The following is a 27,126-nucleotide window of genomic DNA, read 5'->3' on the forward strand; positions in this document are numbered from 1 at the left end:
TGACAGTACGGATAGCTCAGTGCTTTATTTTTGTGCTCTTCCATAGAACAGATGTCCTCAGGAGGATCTGGCAGCTTGACAGCAACTCTTCAGTGTAATAACAAGTTAATGTGTCGGAGATAAGATGCAAAATCACAAACGTTACCATAGCAGTAAAACTCGAAAATGTTTGTAACGTGAACCAAAGCTAGGCTTTCATTTAACTTTGCAGGTAGTTTGTCAGAGAAGGACTTCTCGTGGGCTTACAAAGTGTGCCAATCCCACAGCTGCTACACTCTCATGCAATGCATTTTGATACAGAATTGTTAAACAAGGATGTGTTACATTCTGAAAATGATAAATAGAAAGGGTACAAAGAGATACAAACAGCTATCCACATGATCTTAAAGAGAACCTCAAGCCATCACAGGCATTTTAATGCATACGGTAGCCAAGAGGTCCCTTTACATTGCATTCTATAGAATGTCCCATATGTATTCACCTGTTTCCCCACCGTCAACTGTTTCCAAGCAGGAGATATGTTTGGCCGAATGGTTCTGAACAATGCACGTGGTTGTGAACAATTTTCAGCCCTCCTAATTACAAAGCAGTGTTTCTGCCGCTAGTACATCGCATATAGCAAATCAGTGCATAAACCCGGATGTGTCTGATTCCAATAGAACGCCGGCTCTCAACAGGGTTTGCATCTCTTGTCAGTACAAAGAACTCGCGAAGATTAGCCAGTGTTTTTTTAATATCTAGATTAAAACCATAGCTCATAAACAACTGGAAGCCGGACTTTCTTATTGCAAATCCAGATCCAGAAATGACAATATTCCTCTTGCGTCGGGATGTATGGTTGCCCGATTAGGAGGTGCCAACTGAGCTGAGCTGATAAATATTCCACCTACGTAAGGAAAAAGAAAGAAAGCTAATTACTGAGGATGTTTTTCTCTTTGATAGCGCATGTAATGGAATAGGCAGATATTCCAAAAATTTAACCTCAACACTTTCAAAGTTAATCACATTCTATGCTATTTGCCACAATGCTCAGGATCTATTAATGACCTTTTAGCAAGGAAAAATGTCACGAGTAAAAGAGTGGAGTGAAATAAATTGCTATTTATAGGTATGATTTTTACTTTTTGCAATAAAGTCCTTTTTATTTCATATTGGGCAGGAAAGGGTTGTATCCACGATAGGTTAACAGACCTGGTAAACATATTTATTATATGGAGGCCTATTCAGAGAGGAATAATGCATACTGCAGAAAGTGACAATTCTAGCAATTATATTTTTTTCCAATGCTTTATTGCATTGTCTGCTTACCTTTACGTCCTCAGAAATAATTACTCCCAAGTCCCTCTCTTCCATTGTCACTAACAGAACAGTGACCCCAGTGCTATATTCTGGGATTTTAATGGATACGCCTGTCACCATAACCTCATAAATGCCAACTATCCCTGGCCAGAGTTACTCCTTACCATTAACAAAGCTTCTTCCGGTAAATTCATCTCTCGTAAAGCTTGAGAGGCTTGATGCGTTCGACGTGGAAACGGTCGTATTGGACCGCGTGGACTGGAAAGAATCTGACGGTGATGTATGCGTGCAGCCATTTTGTTTTGCTTCAGCATTACTCAGCCTGCTCCAATCTAAAAAGTACAAGAAAATGGAAAATACAAACGTTAAAGTTTTTTACTGCCACTGTTAGAAACCATTAGCATGGTAAAAAGATGTCCATCCTGAATAAAGCGCTGTGCGCGGCTCCTAAAGTAAATTCAATGTATTTCATATTTATATAACATGGAGTTGATGTGGTGGAGTTGTAATATCTGCAATAAAGGCTCTGTGATAGGGATGTCCTGCACAGAAGCTGAAGCTTATAACTAATAGGTAATTCTACAAAGTCTTGTCTCCTAAATGATCAGTAAGCTCTTTCAAATAACAGAGCTTGATCTCCTTGGCAAGATTTACTAACTAAGTGAGAGATATTTAATAGTTGAGAAAGCTGCTACATGACATCACTCTCTGCATCTGAGTCTGAATATTTCCTGGGATTTACAAAGTGATCCTCCAAACCGTCCATTATAACAAAGCCATCCCAGTCTTTCTTGTCAGGGAAGCTCATGGAAGTTGGCCCTTTATAATGCATCCTGAAGTTTATGTTGCAATACCCAATTTAGTGAATAAACCCCCTCTGCTTTAATTGAATCACCTAATGTTCCTGAGCTCATCATTTTACATTTTCCTTTTGTACCAATCTATCCTTACAGGTCCGTTACATATTTGGTGCTACCGGGAGATACGTCAAATGGTTTATGTTATTTCAACGTAAGCTTGACGTCATTCAAGGTATATAAATAGATTCTCACCAGAGTAATTGTCAAGCCTAAACTTCCCACAGCATAAATGCATCCTCCATTGTCTCCGTACATTTTCTTTTATCAGACAGTGGAACACAAAGATAAAGAAGCCTGAAAGAACAAGGAACATATCATCACGAGAAGACCGGACACCTCTGTATCGACTAGCCTGAAAGGGTAAGGAATACCTTAGTACATATGAGAGAAGTTAAAAAACAAATATAAAAGTAATAAGACTTGAATGTCTTGTCTTTTATTGCATAAAGAAGACCTGCATTGTTTCGGAAGCTGGGAATAAATGGCAGAGAAATACAGATACATTAAAACAGAATCCAGAAGACAAGTAGATTTTTACTATGCTGCTCTGCTTAATAGATTGTAATTTCTCTTGTCGATCTAGTTATTTTATAGCTATCATCATATAGCGGGGGGGTACAGTACGGTCAGCACGTATGTTTGCCAGGCACACTGTATTTGGAGTACATATGTTCAGCACTGTACTTTCTACCTCCCCTTTAACCTTTTGGGGATCTGGTGTACTTCATTGCTTATGTTGGGTTATCCCCATTCCTATACAGTACATATAAAACCGTAAATATACAATATTGCCCACTTTTATGTGATTTGTCTCCAAATAGCTGTTTTAAACATTAGTGATCAACATATCACCGGCATATGGCATTAAACCCGTGTAACTACTTCCCTGTCCTGAACTTTGCCCCTTTATCATCACTTTTCCAGACTTTTCCAGACCCAATCAGCATCCGTGAAGGGGTGCTGATGAGCAATCAAGAAAGCATACTGGGCCGTAAAATGTAAGATCTGAGAATGTGACAGATCATCTTTAAAGTGTACTTTATTGTAAAATATATATATTTACCTTGTAATGTGTTAAAAATTGAAAAAAGGTACAAAAAGGCAATTCTTACAGGTCCCCATGCGAAAAATGCAAAGCCCCAGGTTATGCCAAGTAAGAAGGCGATGCTGATCGCGCTTTTGACGTCATGTAGAAAGAGAGACCTCCAATCTTTCTTCTTCTTGAATTTCAAGGAATTGATTTGAACAAGCACCACAATAAACATACATATATTTACAAGAAACATGGCGCAAAAATAGGCCACGACAGTTACGTAGAATACAATGTCATCCTGAATCCAGCAACTGAGAGAAAAAAGAGAAAACATTTCATGTTAAAGAAAACTTCCTTACAAAGTACATCGAAGCCCCCCCTTACGAAAAAATTACTGCTGTTTTTCTGAAGTAATACTGCAGTTTTTTGGACATGAAAAAACTGCAATACTGCACTTTTACTGCAGCATTACTGCACATTTACTGCAGTTTTACTGCATTTGTACTTCACTGTACTGCAGATTTACTGCAGTTGTTTTTGTACGGAAGTACAAATGCAATAAAGCTACAGTGCATTGAAGTACAACTGTAGGTTTGCAATATAAAAAAAGGGTCCAGTAAATGTGCAGTAAAACTGCAGTACAGTGAAGTACAAATGCAGTAAAACTGCAGTAAATGTGCAGTAATACTGCACTAAAAGTGCAGTATTGCAGTTTTTTCATGTCCAAAAAACTGCAGTATTACTTGAGAAAAACTGCAGTAATTTTGACTCTCTAGCTTTATATTTCTCCTCCTTTGAAATAAACTTTACTCCTTTACTTTGTAAAAATCCTTTTATGTGTTTAATGTTGATATGATAATAATATAATATGATGGATAATAATATAGAACTAACAATAGCTCTACTACTTACAATAAATCGGAGTTGTCCTGTGAGACAGCGTAATGTGTGTAATCGGAACCACCTCCATAAAAATCCAGATCTATCACCAGTACGATGGCAACAATGATCGCTGGGATTCCTATGGCACAAACATATAGGTCAGTGTAACACGACAGAAAAACATGTATGACTGTATGCAGACGTGGACGTTGTACCTACCCCATCCGGCAATGCAGAATTTCAATATGTAGTTATGTATGTACAAATTAAACACTTTGACAAATGCAAAATACATGTGCACAGCTTCCAGTCCCATCCAGGTGAAAGCGGCCAACAAAAAGTAATGAAGCAGAGCAGCAGATGCGATGCACAGGCCATAACTTCTAAACGACGATAACCAGGTGTTGAGCAAAAAGAGCAAATTTAGCAGGAACAGCGCAGAAGACAGGTTCATTAATATTTTGGAAGGGTAATCTCTTCTAAGTTGCCTTAAAGAGAAAAATAAATAGAATAGCTTTGTTACACAGTCTTAAGAAGGCAATGACAAGTATTTTCAGGAAAAAAAATGTAAAATAAAAAAAGCCTTTATTTATAGAGCACAAGCAGACTGCATAACACTGTTACAATAATGGGATAGTGAAAATGAACAACATTAAAAAATGACAATATACAATTTGGCAATAAGGTTAAAGAAAGGCGTGATTATTGGTGTGTTGGGAAACCTTAAAGGAAAGCTTGGCCGGTTCACCGATTAGTCTGTGGCTTTGCAGGAATGATTCTACGTAAACCAAGTTCGATATCTAACTTACTTAAACACGCAATATGTCACCAGGGCGATTCCCAGGAAAAGAGAGGCGATGCCACATGCTACGTAACTCAGAATGCTCAGTATGTGCCCATCTACAGCATTGATCCCAGACCTGGAAATATCCTATAAAAAAGTGAAAATTACGGTAGTTATCAGATCCAACGAATCCCAATATTTAACTGTAACCCAAATGACTAAAGCTATGTTGGGCACACAGGCTTTTTGTCAAGTTACTCGTTCGCTTCCATATCACTTTATCCAGCAACAGGCGTTGTGATGGACGCTATACCAAATGCCCCATAGACATGAATGACTTCCACATGTCTTGTAACGGGTACACCTGGGGATAAACTAAATCCCCCCATGAATGGGTTTGCAACACCTTATTACTTACTAGAAGTACTCCGAAGTGAGTGAGATGTGAGCAGTGACAGGTGGTGTAGTTTGCATTCGTAAACGTTACTCGGCATCCAGTTGCGTTCCATCCGCCATGGCCGTCTGCATTATACAGAGAATTCACAAAAGCGCCATGTCAGCGATCTTAGCATTATAATACATGTGACCATTGTGCTTGTACTTGTTTTCATTTACATTTTCTTTATTAAAGTCTTTTAAACAAGACGCATATCACATGCAAAGATTAAGAGATTGTGTTTGTACTAATTAATCTATGTGAGTACAGACAGAGAACGTAAGAGGGATGGAAAAAGAAGGAACATAATCACACATTTCATTCTATCGATGCTGAAATATAGTCATAATCCCCTAATATAGGTTTAAAAAAATAATCGCATAGTAAACCCCAAACTATAAAATAGTACTACTTACTATTTGTATGAAAGTCCCAAAATACACAATGCACAGGGAGTTTTTCCTGAAATAAAGTGCACGGAATAATCTACTAAGTAACGCGCATCAAACTTAAATACCCACGAATATTGTGCGACCCATGTCAGAGAAATCATTCTAGAATTGCCGTAACAATTATTTAAAAAAAATATATGCTGCTATATCTCTTAAGATTTTCAAAATATGCTAATTTTACAAAAAGCCCCGCAATTGAGAGTCGGAAATCTTGCCGTAGGTTTGATTGAAAACACTTCTGGAAAATGAATCATTCGGTGATTCAGCATTAGTGATAACTATTGACCCTCTTTCCCATCAGAGATGAAATCTCCATATAAATGTAACAGGTAGTCATGGGAGATGATTACGAGGAGTGATGTTATCCCCTGTGATCCCGGCGCATACATTTTAGTACTTTTTAGGAGCTTTTTAGATCTGCCTTTCTCACGCTGTAGACGTTGAGAGGATAGAAGAAGAAGAATAGCTCACCTTATTTTGAAAAACATGCCTTAGGGTTATGTCCACCGGGTCTTTTAGCCCCTGAATCCGAGTGTTAGACACGCTAGCGCTTACAACATATGTGTTTAATACGAGATTGCTTTCGTCATATTCCTACAACACAAGAAGTAACAAAATGAAGGGAAAAAGGAAACAAAATTGTGTTTTTGGCTTATTCATTCTCCCGTAAATAATCACTGATGTAGCGCACGAGGTTGTCTGTTGTCTGTTGTACAGTATATATACTGTACAACAATGTAACTAAACAATAAAAGCATACAGCGCATTTATCTGATAACTGACTATCCTTCTACGTAGGAGATCAATTATTTCAGTTCATTTTGTTGAAGAGGCTGTAGTATATATATTAAGTCTGTGTCCCTACGATACGATGATTGGTTTGAGATACAGATGCCAACTGTTCCATACCGAGGCACAGAATTAGTAGAATTGTGTATTCATCATATTAAATTAGGGAAAGCATACTTAAGAACGCCTCCTGATCACGAGCTTTTGTGAAGTCAACGGAAGCTTCTATTAAAATAAATGGGAGTAGCTGCTGCCAATAAAATGTACACCAGCCAAACAATGTGATTTTCATTTCAAATGGATCTCAGAAAAACCTACTTTAGCATCATTCCAGCATTCAGTAGAAACAGGAGAGGAGAAAAGGATACATATATATCTTATTTTTTAAGTCCAGAAGCAAAAAGAACCCATGCATTGATCTCCATGCGATAATGTGCTTTGGAGACCATGCTGGACTCATTGTTTTTTATACATTACAAAAAGTCTGGCCTTTTCAAATATAAGCATTTACCTCAAAAATGGATCTTTTACCAAAGAAGTTGAACTGTACAGTAGCTGTGGATGTCGATGTGTGGTCTTGTACCGATCCAGGTAGGTGTATGAAGGCCACAGCTTCATCAGCTGGTACTTTCTCCATAGTAATCTATTTAGAGAGAATTTAATATGAGTAAAATCCTCTAATATCAGTAGTTTCAGTAATAATTCAGCATTATGTAACGTAGTACACAAGTACATCATCTCCCTTTATTTTTGATATACATTACAGAGATGTAATTATGATATACCTAGTCCCGTTTACATGGGTTCCACCATCGAGCAGGTCTTATGATCGTAGTATGACGCATGCATGCAAAAAACAGAACGGAGCTCACTTGGTCTTTATTTGCCAAGCGTAAGAAAATAACAAACTAGTATATATTAATAAAGTGGCTTTGATGTACCAAAACTCCCTCACGCGTTTCGCACCCTCACTGAGGCGCTTTATCATAGGCCTACATTATAATTCTATTAAGCGTAGAATAATCGCACCTCAGGATTCATTCCATCCACGTAAGATGTAACGGTGAAGAAGATTTCTTGAAATTCACTAAAATTAACTTTAGTTACTGATAAAGCCAATGTTTGTGCGGTCATATTGGCCTCCAGTCCTGAAAAATCCATTTGGTATCCGATTTCCTCTGTGACATTCAGAATTCTGAAGAATGAGAAAATCGAACAGAGTTGAAACAATTAGTATGGTGAATATTATATACCGTATTGGCTCGGATATAGGCCGCCCCCGTATATAGGCCGCACCCTAAAAGTTTGGTGCTTTTTTAAAGAAAAAGTTTTTTTTCTTTAAAAAAAGCACCAAAAAAAACATGCTGCCACTGTCCTCCCTCCCCGAGATATGCTACCACTGTCCTCCCTCCCCGCGATACGCTGCCGCTGTCCTCCGTCCCCGCGATCCGCTGCGCTCCCTCCCCGAGATCCGCTGCCCTCCCTCCCCGAGATCCGCTGCCCTCCCTCCCCGAGATCCGCTGCCCTCCCTCCCCGAGATCCGCTGCCCTCCCTCCCCGAGATCCGCTGCCCTCCCTCCCCGAGATCCGCTGCCCTCCCCGCGATACGCTGCCGCTGTCCTCCCTCCCCGCGATACGCTGCCGCTGTCCTCCTCTGCCCCCCCTCCTCGACTTACCGGAGCAGACTCCCGGGTGTCTTCAGGGCCGGCGAGGGACATCTACGCAATACGCGTATGCAACTTCCGGTACCGTTACCGGAAGTTGCATTTGGGTATTGCGTAAATGTCTCCCGCCGGCCCCGCAAGACACCCGGGAGTCTGCTCCGGTAAGTCGGGGGTGGGCAGAGGTAAAACGCTTAGATAACCTCCCGTGCCGGCACCCCCCCCCGTGGGAAGTGCTGGCAGGGGAGGCTGTCTGAGCGTATCGGGGAGAAGGATGCAGGTCCCCTGCACCGCTGCGGGGGATCTGTATCTTAACCCCGCTGCCTGCCCGGCGCCCGGGACTGCATGTCCCGGGCGTCGGGCGCTAGACCCCGAATATAGGCCGCACCCCCACTTTAAAAACTTAAAGTGGGGGAAAAAAGTGCGGCCTATATTCGAGCCAATACGGTATATATATTGGGACATGTGCATAGCTGTTATTTTTTGTTAGCCTTTGCATGCAGTCAGTCGAGTTCTTTATGTAGTAAATATCCCTCCATAGCCCCGCTTCATTTTTATTACTGCACCCGCTCTTTTAAAGATATTTACAAAAATGCTTCTTTATACTTCAAATGTGAACAAACTTATCAGCTAATTTCAAAACGATAAGGTTATAATGCGAAGCTGACAACCAGCAAATTAGAATGCTCACCGATGATGTCTGTGTTATTTTAGGTCAACAAAGGAACAGATTCTTTACAGTAAAGGGCAATAAATATAAATATTTTTTTTTAAAAAAAATGCTATCAAATACAATGGATGCCATGAAAAAGGGATTTTTTTTAGAAAAGCAGAACATTCAGGGCAATAAATGATAGAATATAACATATTAGAGCCCATCTGAATCTGAAAATTAGCGTAATTGGGGGGTTTGCTTTGCCCTCTTTTGGATCAAAAGCAGGAAGAATAGGTGTTGAGCTTAATGGACTTTTTTAACCTAAATTAAAGTCTCCTTCAAGTTCTATTTGAAAGTTGAAATATATCTTTCATGGGCATTCAGCAAATGTTATAAGTTCTTCCCCAACCGCAACTGAAGTAGTACTTATGCAAAAATATATAACAAGGGGCATAACCTTAGTGTTGGCATTGCTTTACCAACCAGTTACCAATCATCGATAAAGCTCTCGTAAACAGTTTTACACAGTTTTTGTTTTTGTTAGAAAAGTTAGAGTACGGAAAAGCAGAATATCTGACCTGTTGGTAAATTCACGCAGGCCGACTGCTTTCAACAAAATGGAATCTATAATATCTAATGTAGTCCTGGCTACACTGAGATCCGTTTCTCCCATTTCCACTATATTGTACACTTTGGAAAGAATGATTTTTGTGTCTTCCTTTGAAATGGCGCCTGAGTTGCTTGTGATATTCCAGATATGTATTGCCATATACACGGCATTTGCTGCATGACAAAAAAAAGACATTATTTTAGTTAGCTATTTATAAAATAGTTATTTAGTTCGTAACATATTACAGAAAATGTATTGATTTGGCATTACCTGGTGTTACAGGGATGCTTTGAAGATCTTGTATAGAATTTGGAAGTGGGTCGAAGGACGGGCATCTATCCAAATTAGGCTTTTCCCACTCTGCTTTTTCAGTAGTGATATTAACATTGCTAACATAAAAAGCATAAAATATATATTAGCAGCATCTGTTCAGAGAAAAATTGGGTTTACTGACTGAGTAACATTGCTCTTGTGGCTGTTAAAATAACATTTTACGTCTGTCAGTGTGTTTGCAGATGGCTGCTCCTCTGATTTCTACTTGGTGAAAGTTGCCAAACATTGCAGGATGCTCCTGGGTTTGTTAAAGCGGAATTTTTATAGATAAATTCATGTTTTTTTTTCTTTTCTTTGAGTATTAAATACAGTAATGCAGTGTGATATTGAAGAAAAGCAGAAGTGGATGTTTTCGGAAATGTAGTCTAATCTAAAGAGTCTATCTCTGCCAAATTCTGTCCACGATCGCCAACTTCACTGATACATGGTCCAGAAATGAAAAGCAACATAGTAGGGCAGTATAGTACTTTTGATCTCTATATACCATATATATATATTATTTGTCCTATATGATCTTCCCTTTTTTGCATTCTTCCATATAATTTAAGCTAGTTTGCTATTTCTCTCAGCTGTTGGAGTTGGAATATAGATTCACACGTTAGGAGGTGAGAAGCGAAGCTGTGTAATTTGTCTGAATTCATCCTTAATAGCAAAATCTAAACACTGATTACGATCACTAGAGGTTTGCTCCTTTCTCTTGGATACATATTAACAAAAATAATTCTGTTTAAACAGATATCTTTATCTAGTCTGTTGTTTCCTTGCACTGTACACTTACACTACTGGCTTATATTTTAGGATTCGGTGGTCTTACCAGTATCTAGTGGCTTGGGTTTTAGAATTCTTGGAGCACTGAACTCTGGCCGTTTCTGTTGGATTTTTTTCCACCCACTTATACACTCCTTTCTCGCTGGAATACGTGGTTTCTGGAGGACATGTTCCTGGAACTAAATAGACCTGTCTCTTAGAAAGCGTCGGGAAAATTACAGAATGTTGAAGGAAAAAGGTAGCAATTTACAAGCTTACTGGCTACCTGAAATCAAACATTATACACCGCATAAAGGTAGTAAATATAGTTATTAGAAAAATACCTATTACCAAAAACAAACCTACTGTAGCTCGAATATCACGCACCCAAAGTACTTTCGACTATTTAGAGGTCAGTCCTCTTCTACAAACCCTCTCCCAATTTCATTACATTGGCTATGGTTTAAGAATGATCTGAATGATAAACTTTCCACTACAAAGCATTGGAGACTTTAAAGAATTACGTCATGGACATCCCAATGCCATGCAAGAGGCAGCCATAGATTTTGACTGCAAAATGAATCTAACCTAAAAGCATTGTTTGTGTGCTGAAACTTGTTTCAAGAGTTTGGAGAAAAAAATCAATTATCAGCAAACATTTTGACCTCTAAATCATTTTCTTTGAACAACTGTAAAGATTGTACAAAATATTTTCTCGATGAAAGAATTGTTTGGCGTCTTGGATACCGAGAACATCTAGAAGAAACGCAAATATCAAAGGAAATATGATACGGGTTCCGGACATGTACTCTGCAGTGAAATATATATCGTTACCTATGATCTGTACATAAACAACCGAGAGATTTAGGGTCGCTTCTGCATCCGAATAGTCCTGACTTTCCAGCAGTTTCTCCAGTTTGATGGCCAACGATTCTGGAGGGTCTGGTGAAATGGCTCGGATAATAGCTTTCGATTCCACGCTGTGGAGAGAAGAAGCACATTCTCATGGCTACAGTGTTTGACGGGTGACTCGGATATCTAAGAAAACACGATCACAAGCACTTTATATACTAACTTGAAATCCACCGCGTCGCCATTGGTTTCCCTTCTCTGACAAGACAATTGAAAAAATAAAAAGGAAATAAATCAGTGAAATCAGAAGAGAGATTCCAAAAATAATAGATTAGGATTAGATGCATTAAGACAAAGCTGGGTAATTACAGACCCCAAGCCCTACAACCCGCATCTTCTTACCCCAGATGTGGCTGAAGATGATTGGGTGTATGGGGCTTGTGTTCTCCAGTTACATTTGTATTAAAGGTGCTGTTCCATTTAGACTAAAGTACTTTATTTAGTATGATGAGCAAACATTAAATTGTGCTATGATTTTTTTCTACAGACGTTTCAATTCGGCAGGTGGAACAGCATCTTTAAGGGATATTAAGAGATTCAACAGTAGAGAATCAGTTTTATATATATGAAGAATATCAAGGGAATGTTTTGGGCATCTGTGGGAAGGGTCAAATTGTGAGTAAATGTGACTGATAACTTCTTCGAAAGGTAGTGGATGCATGGGACAGCCCTTCAGCAGATTAAATACAGCTGCAAGTAACTGCACAAGTGATATGTTTAATTAACTGTCAACTGTTTAATGCATTTGCTAAAATATCCAAACAATATTTGGTTAGTTTAGCTGGGGTTCTACAATGAGAAGATACCTTTAAAATAGATTATATATATTACACTTATCACAGTAAGTACGTTTTGCAGCGTTATTTGTATTATTGTCTATTTTAACTAAGATATTAAACATAACACTTGGCTACCTACTATAACATCATAGTTATACTTTGTATACGTATATATACCCAAGTGATACACTATACGTATATATACACTATGTGACCAAAAGTACGTAGACACCCCTCCTAGTTATTAAAACATACCCATTGCTAACGTATATAAAATCAAGCACAGAGGCAGTCATCTCCATAGACAAACATTGGCAGTAAAATGGGTCATACGGAAGAGTTCAGTGATTTCAAACGTCATAGGATGCCACCTTTGCCACATATCAGTTTTTTAAATTTCTGCCCTCCTATATATCCTTCTGCATCGGTCCGCTATAAGTGCTATTATTGTGACGTGGAAGTGTTTAGTAGTAACAACAGCTCAACCATTTCCACACACACACTCACGGAGCAGGGCAGCTGAATGTTCTCAAGCACAGAGCATGTAAATATCACCTGTCCCCGACGGGGATCGCGGTCCGGGGCGACGGACCCCGCAGCGAGGTAGGTGGTCCCCGCCGGGTCTGACAGAGAGAAAGGGGAGCGTACCTGCTCGGCGCCCCTCTCTCTCTCTCCTCTGCGGCGAGTCTCCCTGTTCGGTCTCAGTGCCGGCTTGTAATGCTGAGTGCCAGAAGATTTCCAGCACTCAGCATTACAAGCCGGCACCGAGACCGAACAGGGAGACTCGCCGCAGGACTGCTGAAAGGTAAGGGGGGAGGAAGGGTAGATAATGGGGGAGGGCAGGGACGGAGGGAGAGGAAGGGTAGATAAGGGGGGGGCGGCATTTTAAAATTCGCCCCAGGCGGCATTTTGCCTTGGGCCGGCCCTGCAAACCAAGGTCCATAAAGACATGGTTGGATGAGTTTGGTGTGCAGGAACTCGAGTGGCCCGCACAGAGCCCTGACCTCAACCCTATGTCTGACCTCACAAATTCTCTTTTGGCTGAGTGGGCACAAATACCCACCGACACACTCCAAAATATTGTGGAAAGTCTTTCAAGAGGGGTGAAGGATGTAGCAGCTGCAAAGGAGGGCCAAGTCCATATTAATAGCCATGGTTTGGAATTGGGACGTCCAACAAGCTCATATAGGTGTGATGGTCAGGTGTCCACATACTGTTGGTCATGTAGTGTTTCTACAGTATATCCAGCATATAAAATTACCGTACATATCTTATGTCAGTTCCTTTCAGGAATTAAACAGCAACTTTGTGTTTTCCTTAGAATTCTAAAAGAGCTTTACCTTTCTATTGCTTTTTTGTGACTGGGATTTCCAAGGTTCATTACTGCAGCAAACATTGAGATAACAAAATAAGGTCAACAGATTGCAATTATTGTAGTAATGATTGCAGGGGAAAGTTTCTGTAAAAAGCAGGGTTGGTATTGACAGAAGTCACGAGGATGCAAAGCGTCAGAGGGAAATACAGCGAAAGCACAAAGTGATACTAGTTAAAAAAATAATATATATATATATATATATATATATATAACTGATACAATGCGTAAAAATTCATGGATTTTCACAATGATAAATTATTCATATACTCTAAAACTGAGGATTTACCTGTTACATGGAGAGCCAGATTAAGAAGTCATTGAGGCCTGGAAAGGCAACCTACACAGACTCCATTATTCCTTTGCATGTTTTTTTACATATACTGCAATTTCAGTCTAAGTCTACATCATGTGATCACAACCAACATCTTTTCTGTTGCGTCTATGGCACAAGTTCTAAAACGTTTGTCCATTCAGAAATACAAACACTGCTGTCTGTCGATAGGCCGAGTTTTACGTTCATTGCCGTATACAGCTACAGTACAAAAACATACATTGCACAGTGCAGAGACCCAACCACACAATGCAGATTTATCACATATGGAGCGCCGCAGGCAAATCATCACAAATGCGGTTATATGCAGAAAGAAGGAACTATTACATACACTCTTCTTTGCAGATTACATACCGGGGTGTATGTAACTATCATTTTCCTCCTCTTTCCTTTCTATTCCTTTCCCTTCTCTTCATTCCTCCTTCCTTCCCCATATCCTGTATGTTGTTTTTATTATTTTCTCTGTCTTTGCATACTTGTATGCCCCAGTGCTCCCTAACTAATTTTCACTATTTCCATCATCTTTAAACCTCATGGGGCTTGGGACACACTCCCCTCAACCTATTTGTACCTGCATGGAGTAACTGTTCTGGGCAGCCACTGGCGCAGACCCCTCCGCTGTCTGTGTGGCCCCTGTACCCCTTGGGGGTGTTAGGAGAGGTGCCAGTAGGTACATAGATCTCCACCAGGCTCCATCACAAGGTTTCAAACCTGTTTTCCCATTCCTTCCTTTTCTTTATTCCCACAACTTGTATTTCCCCAAATACTTTCATTCACTTCCCTTCCTCCATCAGCATGGAAACATTTACTATGTATCCTATTCTTTCCTGAATATACATTGCAGCATTATAACACCTATAAAACCAAAGGTCTCCTAAAACGTATGTTGTCCAACCTTTTTAATGTGGAAGTTCATATACAATGCGGAGGGACGGTGGGAGACAATGTTAATTCACCTGCATGATAGATTAGAACCAATAGTTTTTGCAGATAGGCTGAGGACATGTAAAAGCCATAGCGAGCAATCTCGCGTCTACGGGCTGCCTACTTGACATTGACAAGACGAATAAATATTTTTTAAATTTAAAATGAAAACACTTAGGAGGTGGTTTTCTAGTAGATTCTAATATATTCAGGAATAGGTGGTTTGTATATTTCTCGCCAATTATGTTGAAGAAAATAAAAGAGCTTGAGGTGGCAATCTTAAGAAGTAGCTGGAGGATGAAAGCCAAAGGTTCGCTTACCATGATACCTAGGTTAAGAGTAATGTCCAAATTTCTTTGGATAAAGGCTATGTCACAAATTGTCAGAAAAGCACTATTAACAAATATTTTTTTTACATAGGCAACATATTAAAAAAAGAAAATAAGGCGAATTTCATTAGGTTTCATGAGCCTTAATAAATAAAGTGCTTAGGTGGGCTATACTCCATTACATACCTCAACTCGTCCTCTACATTAAACTGAACTACAAGGAATTCAGTGTCCTCTAAGATGACATCCATCTGAGAAAAAAAGCAAACAAATACAGATTTCAGCGCAAAAAATCTATGTGACTGAATAAAAACTATCATATAGTTAAAGATCCTACACAATGATTGCCTGATCGTCATTCAAACCAAATTAGGAGTTTTTATTATTATTATTATTAGTGGTTTATAAAAATGGCTTACCAGGTTTTTAGTGATGTTTGCTACTTGCTCCAAATCAAGGATGCCATTTGGACTGAGGACTGAGATATCCATTAAGAGCATGTAGAAAGTCACTGGAAAGAAAATGTATAAATAATTGAAAGAATGTGTACATTGTATGCTAAACAGCTAGCAAACTTCAACTTTAATATAATCTGCACCTGTACTAGCAGCTGTGGATGTGTCCATTGTAGATGTTTTGGTAGTACTCCCAACCTGTGGTTCCGTGGTATAGTAAGTCCAAATTGAGGTTGTTCCATTAGAAATATTTGTAGAAACACCAGATGTTGAAGGTAAATTGCCTGGTGGCCCGGTGCTTGTTGCAGATGATTTGTCTGAAAATAAATATTTCAACCCGTATAAAATATGCATTTTCTTACACCTGTGGTGTATGAATCAACGGGGTGCGCTGCAGTGGGGTAGTCTTCCTAAGTGGTTGCAGACCCTGTGACCCAATACTAGGGGCAGATCTTTCCAATGGGACCTAAATCCCTGTGTCACTCTATCCTACCCTGACATCCCTCTTTTCTAGGACCTCACAATGTCTGCTGGGTACGGGCATATAACCGTGTTATACCTAACAGTCAGTAATATTCAGATGTTTAGCATGGGAACGGAAAATGTGTTTAGGAGTAAAACTGTGTAACAACACAAAAAATGATGTAAAAACATGATGGCATGTACAAGTGTGTGTATTAGTGTGTGTGTGTTAGTGTCTGGGGTGCCACTCGGTCTAGAACGGCCCTGAGTGAGATGGAATATTTTCATCTCACTGCGACTCATCTACATGTGTTGGCTGAAAGACCAGCACTCTGCAAAATATAGAATGTATTTTATCTGAGTACACTGCGTTTTACATTGTTAATATGAAAGGCTGAGGGAATGATAATAAATGTCTCTGTGGAGGACTATGTGCTTTAATGCACAAAATATATAGCACACACTATTCGGGGGGAAAAAGGTATCTGAGGTTATTTACCACGGAATATTATGTATAATTTTCTTTCTTCGGAATCTTAAATCATACTGCGATTGTGTAACAGCTTTGCTGTTTACTGTATCTATTTTTTTTTGTACTGTGCTATTATACTTTGTGAACATGTTATTCCTATGCAACAGATAATTTGGAAAGCTATTTGGAATATGTACTTGTATTTGGAAATGTAAAAGAACTTAAAGAATATATATTCTTATTTGTTCAATGGACAGTTTACTAAGGAAGAGTATGCATTAAAGAGTTCTGTGAGCATGGGGTGTCCCCTTAACTCTTCCAGGCGGCTACAAAACTAACCCCTGAAACCTAAATGCTACCTACTCAATTTACCCTGCTTTGACCCCACCATTTTTATTCCTGGCAGACAAGGTGTTGAGCAGTACATGATGAAGGGGCAAATGCATAGGGGGGATTCTGCATCACAAGATTTAATGGGACCTCTCAGCAATCATATATATTAAAATGTATAGGATCAGCAGAGAGCCCCTTTAATATTTATTGTGGTGTGTATTTGATGATCTAAATATTCCAGGGGCATTACTGTTCTAAGCAACCGTTCTCCACATTATGTATTTGGACCTTCAAGCCACTTGAAGACTTGACTTGATATGCTTTCTGAGTCAATCACATAGGTTACTCAAATGTCTGAACTAATGCTTATTGGTCACAATTTTCCATGTTTTCAGATGGGTCAGATAATTTGGTAGACTTAATATTCAGCAAGCAGAATCCAGTCTCTATTGGATTCATTAGATAAACACTTTAAAAACTGTATAATAACAGTATATTATAATAACAGTACTTGTACCTGTTGGGAAGGGTGATTTGGATAAAGGTGTGTTCTGACTGGATTCATTAGTAGTGTTGTCTGACAATCTTTGAGTTGTAGCGAGGTCTTGAGTAGAAGCTATAGACGAGGCCGTATTGCTGGTAGAACCTGGTAATGGTGCAGTAGAAACGTCTGATGAGGTGGCTTCAGCAGTTGGCACTGGTAGTGGTACAGTGGTAGTGTTATGTTCAGATGAGGTTGGTTCAGGGGTTTGGTCTGATGGCCATACACTAGTAGTATAAAGTTCTAAAGAGGTTGTGTTGTTAGTAGACTGTCCTGGCAATGCCAAGGTGGTATGTGTTTCAGATGAGTTTGGTTCAGATGTACTACTTGTTAAGGAAGATGCTGAGTTATGTGTTGATGACATGCCAGGTTTTGTAGAAAAGACGCTGGTGTTCGGTATACTTTCACTTTTCACTATTTGGCTTGTGGTGGATTCCTCTGGTGCCCTTGTGGTAGGGATCCCTGTCGTGCTGGACCCTAGAAATGAAGGACAAACAAAACCAAAATCTGTCTAGGTTACTGTATCAGTCTTCATAACAAACCTTATGTCTGATTTCTAATAAGCATATGTTATTTTGCATGACACTGTAACTTGTGCTTTTGTTTACTGAGACTTTCAATGGTATTCCCAAGTCTCGGTTCTTGAGTTCTTATGCTTTCTGAGTCAATCACATAGGTTACTCAAATGTTTGAACTAATGCCAATTGGTCACAATTTTCCATGTTTTTAAAATGGGTCAGATAATTTGGTAGACTTAATATTCAGCAAGCAGAATCCAGTCTCTACTGGATTCATTAGAAAAACACTTTAAAAACTGTATAACAACAGTATATTATAATAACAGTACTTGTACCTGTTGAGAAGGGTGATTTGGATGAAGGTGTGTTCTTACTGGATTCATTAGTAGTGATGTCTGACAATCGTTGAGTAGAAGCTATAGACGAGGCCGTATTGCTGGTAGAACCTGGTAATGGTGCAGTAGAAACGTCTGATGAGGTGGCTTCAGCAGTTGGCACTGGTAGTGGTACAGTGGTAGTGTTATGTTCAGATGAGGTTGGTTCAGGGGTTTGGTCTGATGGCTGTACACTAGTAGTATCAAGTTCTAAAGAGGTTGTGTTGTTAGTAGACTGTTCTGGCAATGCCAAGGTGGTATGTGCTTCAGATGAGTTTGGTTCAGATGTACTACTTGTTAAGGAAGATGCTGAGTTATGTGTTGATGACATGCCAGGTTTTGTAGAAAAGATGCTGGTGTTCGGTGTACTTTCGCTCTTCACTATTTGGCTTGTGGTGGATTTCTCTGGTGCCCTTGTGGTAGGGATCCCTGTCGTGCTGGACCCTGGATATGAAGGACAAACGAAAACCAAAATCCTTCTAGGTTATTGTATCAGTCTTCATAACAAACCTTACGTCTGATTTCTAATAAGCATATTTTAGTGCGCGCCTATAACACACATAGGTAATTTACTAACCTTGTAAAGAAGCAGTAATAATGTTTGATTTGGGTTATGTGCAGCCCAGTAGTGCGTCTAAGAATCACTTATTTAATAAAAGGCAATGGAAAGATTTTTACATGTGGACACTCCAAGAAGCAGCGTATCAATTTAACCAGGTTTACCTGCCCCAGAACTCAGATTTATAGCCAACTATATTATTAAGCATCTTAGCTGCCATAGCATTTCCAAAAGATAAACTAGTCATGTCAATATTTAGGTCGAAATGCGCCGTACATTTCCCCAAACTTTGCGTTGGTAATGCGATTTTATAGTTAGTCCTGCTCTGACAGGCAAATTAAGTAGGACATCAGAAGATATTTTTTTTTAAATGTGTTAATTAAATGTGTTAAAATTAATGCAAAACATGAAAACTCAGTTATATAAAACAGAAAAAGTATTAGACACTAAGTAAAAAGAGGGCAGGTGCATGTTGGGAAATAAAATTCCCAAGGCAGATTAAAAAAAAAATCCAGATAAGACATTGAATAATAATGTAATAATATACACACCCAGAGATGTCCTGGCAGTGGTTGAACCGGCTGTTGTCAGCATATCCTCTGCTTTTGCTGAAATGGAAAAATCAAGTAAATCATTATACATTTTACCGACAATATTTCCCACTATGCATTAAATGGACGCTGTTCAAATACAGCATATAGCCTTGGCTTTAGAACATCTTGTTGACTAAATGCGATAAACCCAGCACTTCCATCACCTGTAGGTCAGATGGAGGCGATCTTTAAGTGTTTCCTGGTGAATCATTAGAATTAGCGCAGCTTGGAAGCTTCCAGACCAATGGAAATTATTTAAAGTCTATTGTTTGTGCAGCTTTGAATGAATCTGACAGTTCTTTTCCTAAATGGATAATAAGTGGTACTATAACTCTCTTTTCAGAAGAAACCAGATAAAATCATTATGAGTTGTCTTTATATTTGGGGGAAATGGGATTTTCCAGCCATCATATGGAATTTACTACTATACTTATGATAGCTGATTGTTCCCTTCATATGATCATTTCATTCCCCCTTTCAGTCTCCTCGCTCATTCATTTACCTCCTCCCAGCTCCTTAAATGTATAGGAGATCTGTTTCTAACAGCCAAAAGTGGTGTCACCAACATGATGCCCTCTGGGCTCCCGTTTACAAACCATACCCTCAAGAGTTCTGTTTTCAAGCCACTTTTGGCTGCAGCTTCCCCTAAAGTTAAATGTTTTTTTATATTTATATGTTTTTTTATTCTTTCTTAGTGTAACTGCATGGAACAATAAGCTGTTACTTCAATGGCAATCACTCTGCTAATATGGACACATGACTGACAGTTTCACAGTAACGGGGCTGTCATTGTTATTTTTGCAAGATATGGGGACTTTAATATTTCAGTTAAAGGAACAAATATGGAAAAAATCTATGTTATTGTTCCTTTAATAGAGTAATTTACCCTTAAAATGGGTGTGGATCATATTCCACTTGTGTGGAACACTGCAATGACTGCAATGACTTCTAGCCTTAAGAAATACCCCTCCATATACATCTACGTTTAGTCTACTTTACTAACTTGAGAACAAAAACTTTGTTTTGTTTAAGGTAAGAACAGGGTAGTTGAAATAATAAGACCAATAAATCTTCCACAAATCATTAATACACCTGACAATGCCATTATAACCAGCAGCAGTCATCTTGAACAGTTCCATATTATCATTAGAATAGCACTTATGTAATTATATAGTACAGAGCGTAACAAAGCCTCAACGTGAAAAAGGCTGTCAACATCGCTCACTTGGATCATTTTGTATATGTCAGAGAGAGTTATAAATAATCTGACGGAATAAAATTAATCAGCCTCTTAACATTTGCACCAATACCAACACCAGAAAAGACTTCAAAATTGATAATTCATCAATGTTTCTTTTAAAGTAATGAATAAAGGTGGGCTGCAGAACTTTAAGATAGAAATGCTGGTGGGTAGAATGGCATTTAATTCTAATGACGTAGATGGTGATGTTAGTTAACCTAGGAAGATAATATATATATATATATTTTAATGTGGTTTTATCCCCCAAATAGGAGATTTTGCCCAAAACTTTTCCATATAGCTACAAGCAGCCCCGCTTTTACTACAGGGTCAAGTGGTGTATTATGTGATCCCGCCATTCTCCCGCCTTTGAGACTAGGCCAGTCCAAGCCGGAGCGACCCTGTTTGAAGAATTTTGGAGCGGCCTGGGGGGCAATTGCTTCCAGGTCAGCCCATGCCTGGGTTGGTGGCTCTGCTACTTTATAGATTTCCGACCAGACCTAACCTAGAGTACCGTACACAGTTTTGGAGACCTCATCTACAGAACGACATTGTGATGCTGGAGAGTTTGAGTTGGAGAGTCTGGGGCTACTAAAATGGTAAATGGTTTGCAGCAGAAAAATGAGCAGAAAAGACTCATTTTGTGATGTGATAGAAACATTTTAATACATAAAGGAGAGGATACCAATGGAGAGGAGGGGTGTTTAGTAGGAGGAACAAGAGGTCATAATCCAAACCTAAACAGTGAAGGAATTTTTCATGCATAGGATAGACATATGACTATCCTGAACCTAAGAAGAGACCAAAGTCTGAGACACAGGGCTTTAATCAGTCTTACACAAGCCCACTCGCCAGAGTAAGATGTGAAGTGTGGTGCATGAGATGTGATATGTGAGGTAGTAAGATGTAAGGTGTGATTGGTAGATTGATGTGTGATGGAGTGTGTTTTAAAGTTAGTGTGTATTACTGTGTTTCTGTGTGTGTTACAGTAGTTTGTGTTTTTAAGTGTGAGTGTGTGTATATGGTATAGTGAGTGCATGTGTAGATGTGTGTGCTAGTGTATATGTTAGGCAAGGTGCCGAGGGGGCCACTGAGCTGTAATTTCCCTCCCCTGAATATCACCAATGTTGTTAAGAATTCCAGTACTAAAACCACACTCATTTTCATCAATGACACAGTAATTGAAATTGATCCATGACAGTACTGATCCATCTACGCTGCCACCATTAGCTATTTAATGGCTATTTAAAACTTCATCACTAGTACCAGGGCCAGACTAGGGATGACTAGGCGGCCCTGGCACTTTAACATTTTTTCCCCCATAAATCAGAGGTCGCTTAGATCGATGGCTGCTGAAGCCCACCACTTACTGAGCTGTACACCATGTACCCCCATGTCCTAGAAACAGTCCAATGTGGGTTATTTATAAAATACAATTTAAAAGTAGTCATATCACCATAGTAACAAATAGAATGTTTGATTGTCCCATTACATCTGTTGCCATTTGCTTCCTTAATAAGATAACTCTTCGCACTATACATACGAACTGCTCCCAAAAGTAAATTATCTTATTCTCCAGACATCAGGTTATTGTAAATGTCTCGTGTTTAAACGTTATGAGCCATTTATGTCATTTCTAGTAACTAGGAACACAATATTGGCCAAGTAGGGAAAAGGTGACTTACCACACCGTAGGCTTGTATCCTCAATCAGACGATCTTCATTAAATTTCCAGATCTCTCTTGTCCAGTTGACAATATTTCCATTTGAACAATCACTTAAACTATCGGAGGGTCTTCTAGAATCCCACAGTTGGAAGTTGTATATATTGCCAATGAAATTGTACACATCTGCATTGATAATTTCCCCTCCCTGGACAGAATGGTTAATACCCAATACCAAGGTCCCATTACCCTTCATCTGTTTAAAATTACCAGATGCAATGGTGAAAACGCAGCTTCCGTTCACATATACTTCCAGTTTCCTTGTTAAACTGTTCCATGTTGAGCAGACAGAGTGCCAAGAAGATAATGGTAACTCACAGTCAAATTCATATGTATTTCCCAAATGATACATTTTCAAGGCTTTAGCGGATCCAACTAACCCAAGTACAATTGAGTTGCTAGGATCTGCTTCTCTGTAGCTAAATACTGTCCAAAAACGAGGGCTGGTGTCAGGGCGTATGTCCACACATATGGTAAAATCCTTTAAAGCAGGAACGGCAGCATTTATAAGTTGTACATAATCCTTTGCTGTTAGAATTTTAACTGTCTGTCTAGAGAATGAATCTGTACCTGGAAAAAAAAATACACGTAGTTAATAGAAATTTAAATGTGAAAAATATAAAAGATATTCAATTTATGATACGATTGAGACTGCTATGATTTCAACGGGAGTGCTTTCCTGCCACTGATAAGCTGCTTGGACCACCGAAGGGTGGAAAGCTGCAGCAAACAAAACTTCTTTATTTGCAGACTTGTTGCGGTTGTCAGTATGTGAAGTCCTGCTTATCTAATGAAATCCTTTCCTCCATATACTTTCATTAGTCCAGGTGTTCATGACATTCTTAGCAGTATGATAATGTGTTTTCCTAGCAGATTAATCTAAAATAACAGAGCAAACATACTATAGGTACTATTTACTAAAGTGCATGTGCTTGATACTTGGCAAACAACTTGGCAATCCTGCAGACCCCTGTTTTATTTTATTATTTTTTTAATCATATTTCAGTGTTGGGGGGGTGTACGTTTCAGGCGAGGATATGTGAGTTCACAATGAACTTGCATGCCCTTGAATATAACTCACATGCCCTCTCAAACAACTCATAGAAATCAAACCTGGTCAGTTGAGCGACCACTTCAGTGAATAGACCAATCATTATATCATGTGAATATTGTAATTATTTTAGAATATGTAACTATTTTTTAAAGTTATATTAAATGTGTTAATATGTTAATGCAATAAACTAATTTATTTGGGGAAATACAGCTACACTATGGAGGGCAAGTAAAGACTTTAGTTAGCCAATAGAAAGGAGTGATGCCAGACTAGGAAAGACGGTCAAAATGAAGGACTAGCACTCTTACATAGTTACATAGGCTGAAAAAAAGACATGCGTCCGTCAAGTTCAGCCTTTCCCACATGTTAATTGCTGCTGCTGACTCTTAACGAAGGATACTTGGTAAGTACCCATACCTGGGAACTCTCCCATGCAAATCTATGCTATCTGGGCCAAATCCCACCTATGTTTGTAACTAACCCCAACCCCGAACCCTGCCCAGAAGAGGTACAACTCCAGGTAGCCTGCCCATAGTAGTTCCCATGACTTGTGATGTCGTAAATGGCGTATCATAGGAAAGAAACACATGTGAACAGGAAGTGTCATTCATGATCAAAAATTACATTTTTAATTTGTGACTATTGCCTCTTGGAATGGAGTGTGAACACAAACAGCATAAATTATTATCCACAGGAAATTGGATACAGAGTGGATTTAAATAACATGTTTACTGTGTTCCCATAAAGGGATGATTTACAAACCAATAAACGTGTTGGCTGCAGTTAATTGTTCAGCTTTTTTTCTAAGAGTATAATTGTTTTTACAATTATATATTGCTCTGTTATCATTTTTAGGTTTTACAGGACCATTAACTCTTTCCACAGTAGAATTTAAAAAGTATAATGAGGGAGGACCAGATGCCCTTTGCAACCTGTGTCTGCAACTAACAAAAGGAGAGACGGTCAGGGACACTGACACGTTAAAGCTCACCAGTAAAGATTCCACCCTGCCTTCCCAGAATGTGCAAGCTGCTCTTATATCTCTTGAGCCGATTTGAGGGCATCTCAACAAGTGATCTCTCCTCTCAGCCTGTGTTTAATCAATTTCAACAACTTTTAGTGCTGTTGGAGGCTTCAAAGCTCCCTGTTTAACACTTTCTTTTGTGAGCTGGCTGGCAGGTTCATGCAGGATGTTCATTCAATTTTCGGATAATAAAATGGGAATGTTATAGATGGGACGGACATATGAAAAAAAGTACACTGTGGTTAATTTTGTATGCACATACTGGCTCTATTAACGATGAATAATCTGAACCTAACCATGGCATAGGTAAGTGGGATATGTATCATGTAGCTTGCCCTGGTTTGATGTGTTACAGTCCCTAAAGCAGGTTAGACTGGGCTACTGTGGGTTGTCTGTTTTTCTGCCTTTATCAATTGAGTGTTCTATTTGACATTCAGATTCCATAAGCTCCTCAGAGCCTACTTTGGTTGGACTATTCTATCTCACACATACTATGGGTGCTAACCATAAAAAAGGAAGGCAGCATGGGCATGCATGATTAGAATAAGGCCAGCAAGAATGCTTCACAAAAGGTCTTCTTCTGCAGCTGGCTGCACCTGGTGCAAGAGAAGATTAAGGGGCACCTTCAAAACATTTAATTGAAGACCCCTGATACGATCCATCTCCATTCTAAGGGCAGTTTTCCAAGTAATGTCTCCATTTGGTGTCTCCATTTGGTGGTAGTCTCTGTATGGTATAGGAGCAGAAAATGAAATGCTAGCCCTGTCACCTTCTGACACAGATCTCAGTTTGTCAATTGACAAACAAAACGCACAAATTATAGCTAGTCTTGATAAATAACATTATTTATGCAAAAAGCAGAAAAGGTGACAGGTCCCCCTTTAAGGCAGAAACTGCACATCTTTTGATTTGTTACACAGGGCACAGGGACGGATCAGTTTCGCATTAATCAATTCAGCTACGTTGGCTAAACCTATAGTCACAAAAGAGCTGATATCTTATTATAAAATGTAATACAGACATCCTTTCCCCTTTTAGACAGGTTAAAAAAAATGAATAATACAGAGCAATTTAACCCCTTCTGTCTTCTAAGTATATTACATATATTTCAATTTTAAAGGGGAACTTTGTTGTTCATCTGGAGTGCTATCAGATCACCCCATCTGGAAAGCTATCGGAGAACCCAAGATAGGACTGACGTAATGAATTGTTGGTTACTATGGTAACCAGAAGAGGAGAACAAAACCTGCACTTTTTATTTTTAGTTTGTTTTGTATGTGGAAAATGACGCAAAAAAGTAGGAATTTCTTTAAAAACATAGAATAATAATGCTAATCGTTTTTAGAATGCTAACATTACTGGATGTCTCTAGCAAATTAGAGTGATTGCTCTCAAGGTTAAGTATTTTATTGCAAATCGGCATAGTAATAGCATCGTGTAGGTTGATACTTTGCATGTAACTTGCCCGTGGCGTGCATATGCCGTTAAGGCAGAAAATCCTTGTAATTGGTTACTGCTCGTAAATTCTAGGGATAAATATTGAACAATAAGAGGATTAACTCAATGGGTTATCCTGTTTTAGACTAATTAGTTTACTATCAGTTGTTCAGTAAAACTGTGATTAAGCACAAAATTAAATATTTTTGAGAATTACAAATACATATGTTATTCAGATCTAATAGTTTTCCATATGTCATTTTTTTTATTATCCCAGGAATGTACAATCCTAAAGAATCAGTAAGTTTAAAAGTAAGTAAAGAACGGCAGACTAAATGGATCAATTGATCCTTTTCTTATGGCCTTTATTTGGGCTAATATGGTATTATTAACATACCTGGGAACTTTCTGGCTCTGGCTACCCAGGGGTAATTTTGAATACGCATAAATAAATACACACACTATATGAGCAATTATTGTGGTCCGGGGCAGATCTAGCAAGGCAGAAATTACACAATCTGACTTGTGGCAAAGGTGGCATCTATGACAGTGCCATGTTTAACGTCACTGATCTCTTCCTTACGACCCATTCTACTGCCAATGTTTGTCTATGGAGATGGCAGCCTGCGTGCTTGATTTTATACACCTGTTAGCAACGGGTCTGGCTTTAACACCTAAACTCATTAATTAGTATTAATAATAATATCCCTTGGTAAAGTATCAGCTGAAAGCAAAGCACTGATGAGCTTTGTACCAGACTTATGCATATGGACCAAAAAATACATTCAGAGAGAGTGTGAGAGAGAATGTGTGAGAGAGCGTGAGTTGGATATAGTGAGAAGATTCTGCGCTATCTGCTTCCTTTTGCTTGTTTTGTTGGGATCCCTCCTCTTTTTCAGACATTCGTACAAATTAACGAAATTGGCACATTTTGTTAAAACTAAACTTCATACAAATCCACATGCACAAGTCTACCATTTACTGTACTTAATGCGCAGCAAGTGACATTGTTAATTGCCTAACTTAGTGGAAAAAAACAGAACATATTATTTTTACCTGATATGACCACAATGTTAAAGGTTAAGATCAATGTGAGCAAAAGATTCCGTGGATATCGACAGCGAACGGAGTCCTTCATCTTAATTACTTT

General features: G+C 38.9%; 1 protein-coding gene across 1 annotated transcript; it reads right to left on the reverse strand.

The window, feature by feature from the left end:
• On the reverse strand, positions 1–27,126 carry ADGRG4 (adhesion G protein-coupled receptor G4). The gene is made up of 26 exons (XM_053474048.1): positions 27,033–27,126; positions 22,423–23,031; positions 19,456–19,512; positions 18,307–18,789; positions 17,430–17,930; positions 15,789–15,962; positions 15,610–15,701; positions 15,377–15,441; positions 13,572–13,614; positions 11,616–11,650; positions 11,375–11,520; positions 10,608–10,740; positions 9,731–9,849; positions 9,429–9,633; positions 7,565–7,730; positions 7,047–7,178; positions 6,218–6,340; positions 5,711–5,756; positions 5,277–5,380; positions 4,884–5,005; positions 4,294–4,562; positions 4,105–4,213; positions 3,223–3,503; positions 2,352–2,453; positions 1,464–1,631; positions 1–886 (listed from the first exon to the last, which is right to left on the reverse strand). Exons 1-26 carry the CDS (start codon positions 27,112–27,114, stop codon positions 783–785), a joined length of 4,470 nt encoding a protein of 1,489 aa, XP_053330023.1. The 5' UTR covers positions 27,115–27,126; the 3' UTR covers positions 1–782.

Source organism: Spea bombifrons, chromosome 8 (assembly GCF_027358695.1).
Source record: "Spea bombifrons isolate aSpeBom1 chromosome 8, aSpeBom1.2.pri, whole genome shotgun sequence".
Taxonomy (NCBI): Eukaryota; Metazoa; Chordata; class Amphibia; order Anura; family Pelobatidae; genus Spea; species Spea bombifrons.

What these genes read in the sequence shown, in the direction of transcription:
- ADGRG4 (XM_053474048.1), bottom strand. Translation starts at nt 27,114, where the DNA reads ATGAAGGACTCCGTTCGCTGTCGATATCCACGGAATCTTTTGCTCACA. An exon ending in TGGATGGAATGAATCCTGAG is followed by an intron (nt 7,179 to 7,564) that starts GTGCGATTATTC and finishes CTCTCTAAATAG; the next exon opens with ATTACTATGGAGAAAGTACC. An exon ending in TTGGGACTTTCATACAAATA is followed by an intron (nt 5,381 to 5,710) that starts GTAAGTAGTACT and finishes TGTATAATGCAG; the next exon opens with ACGGCCATGGCGGATGGAAC.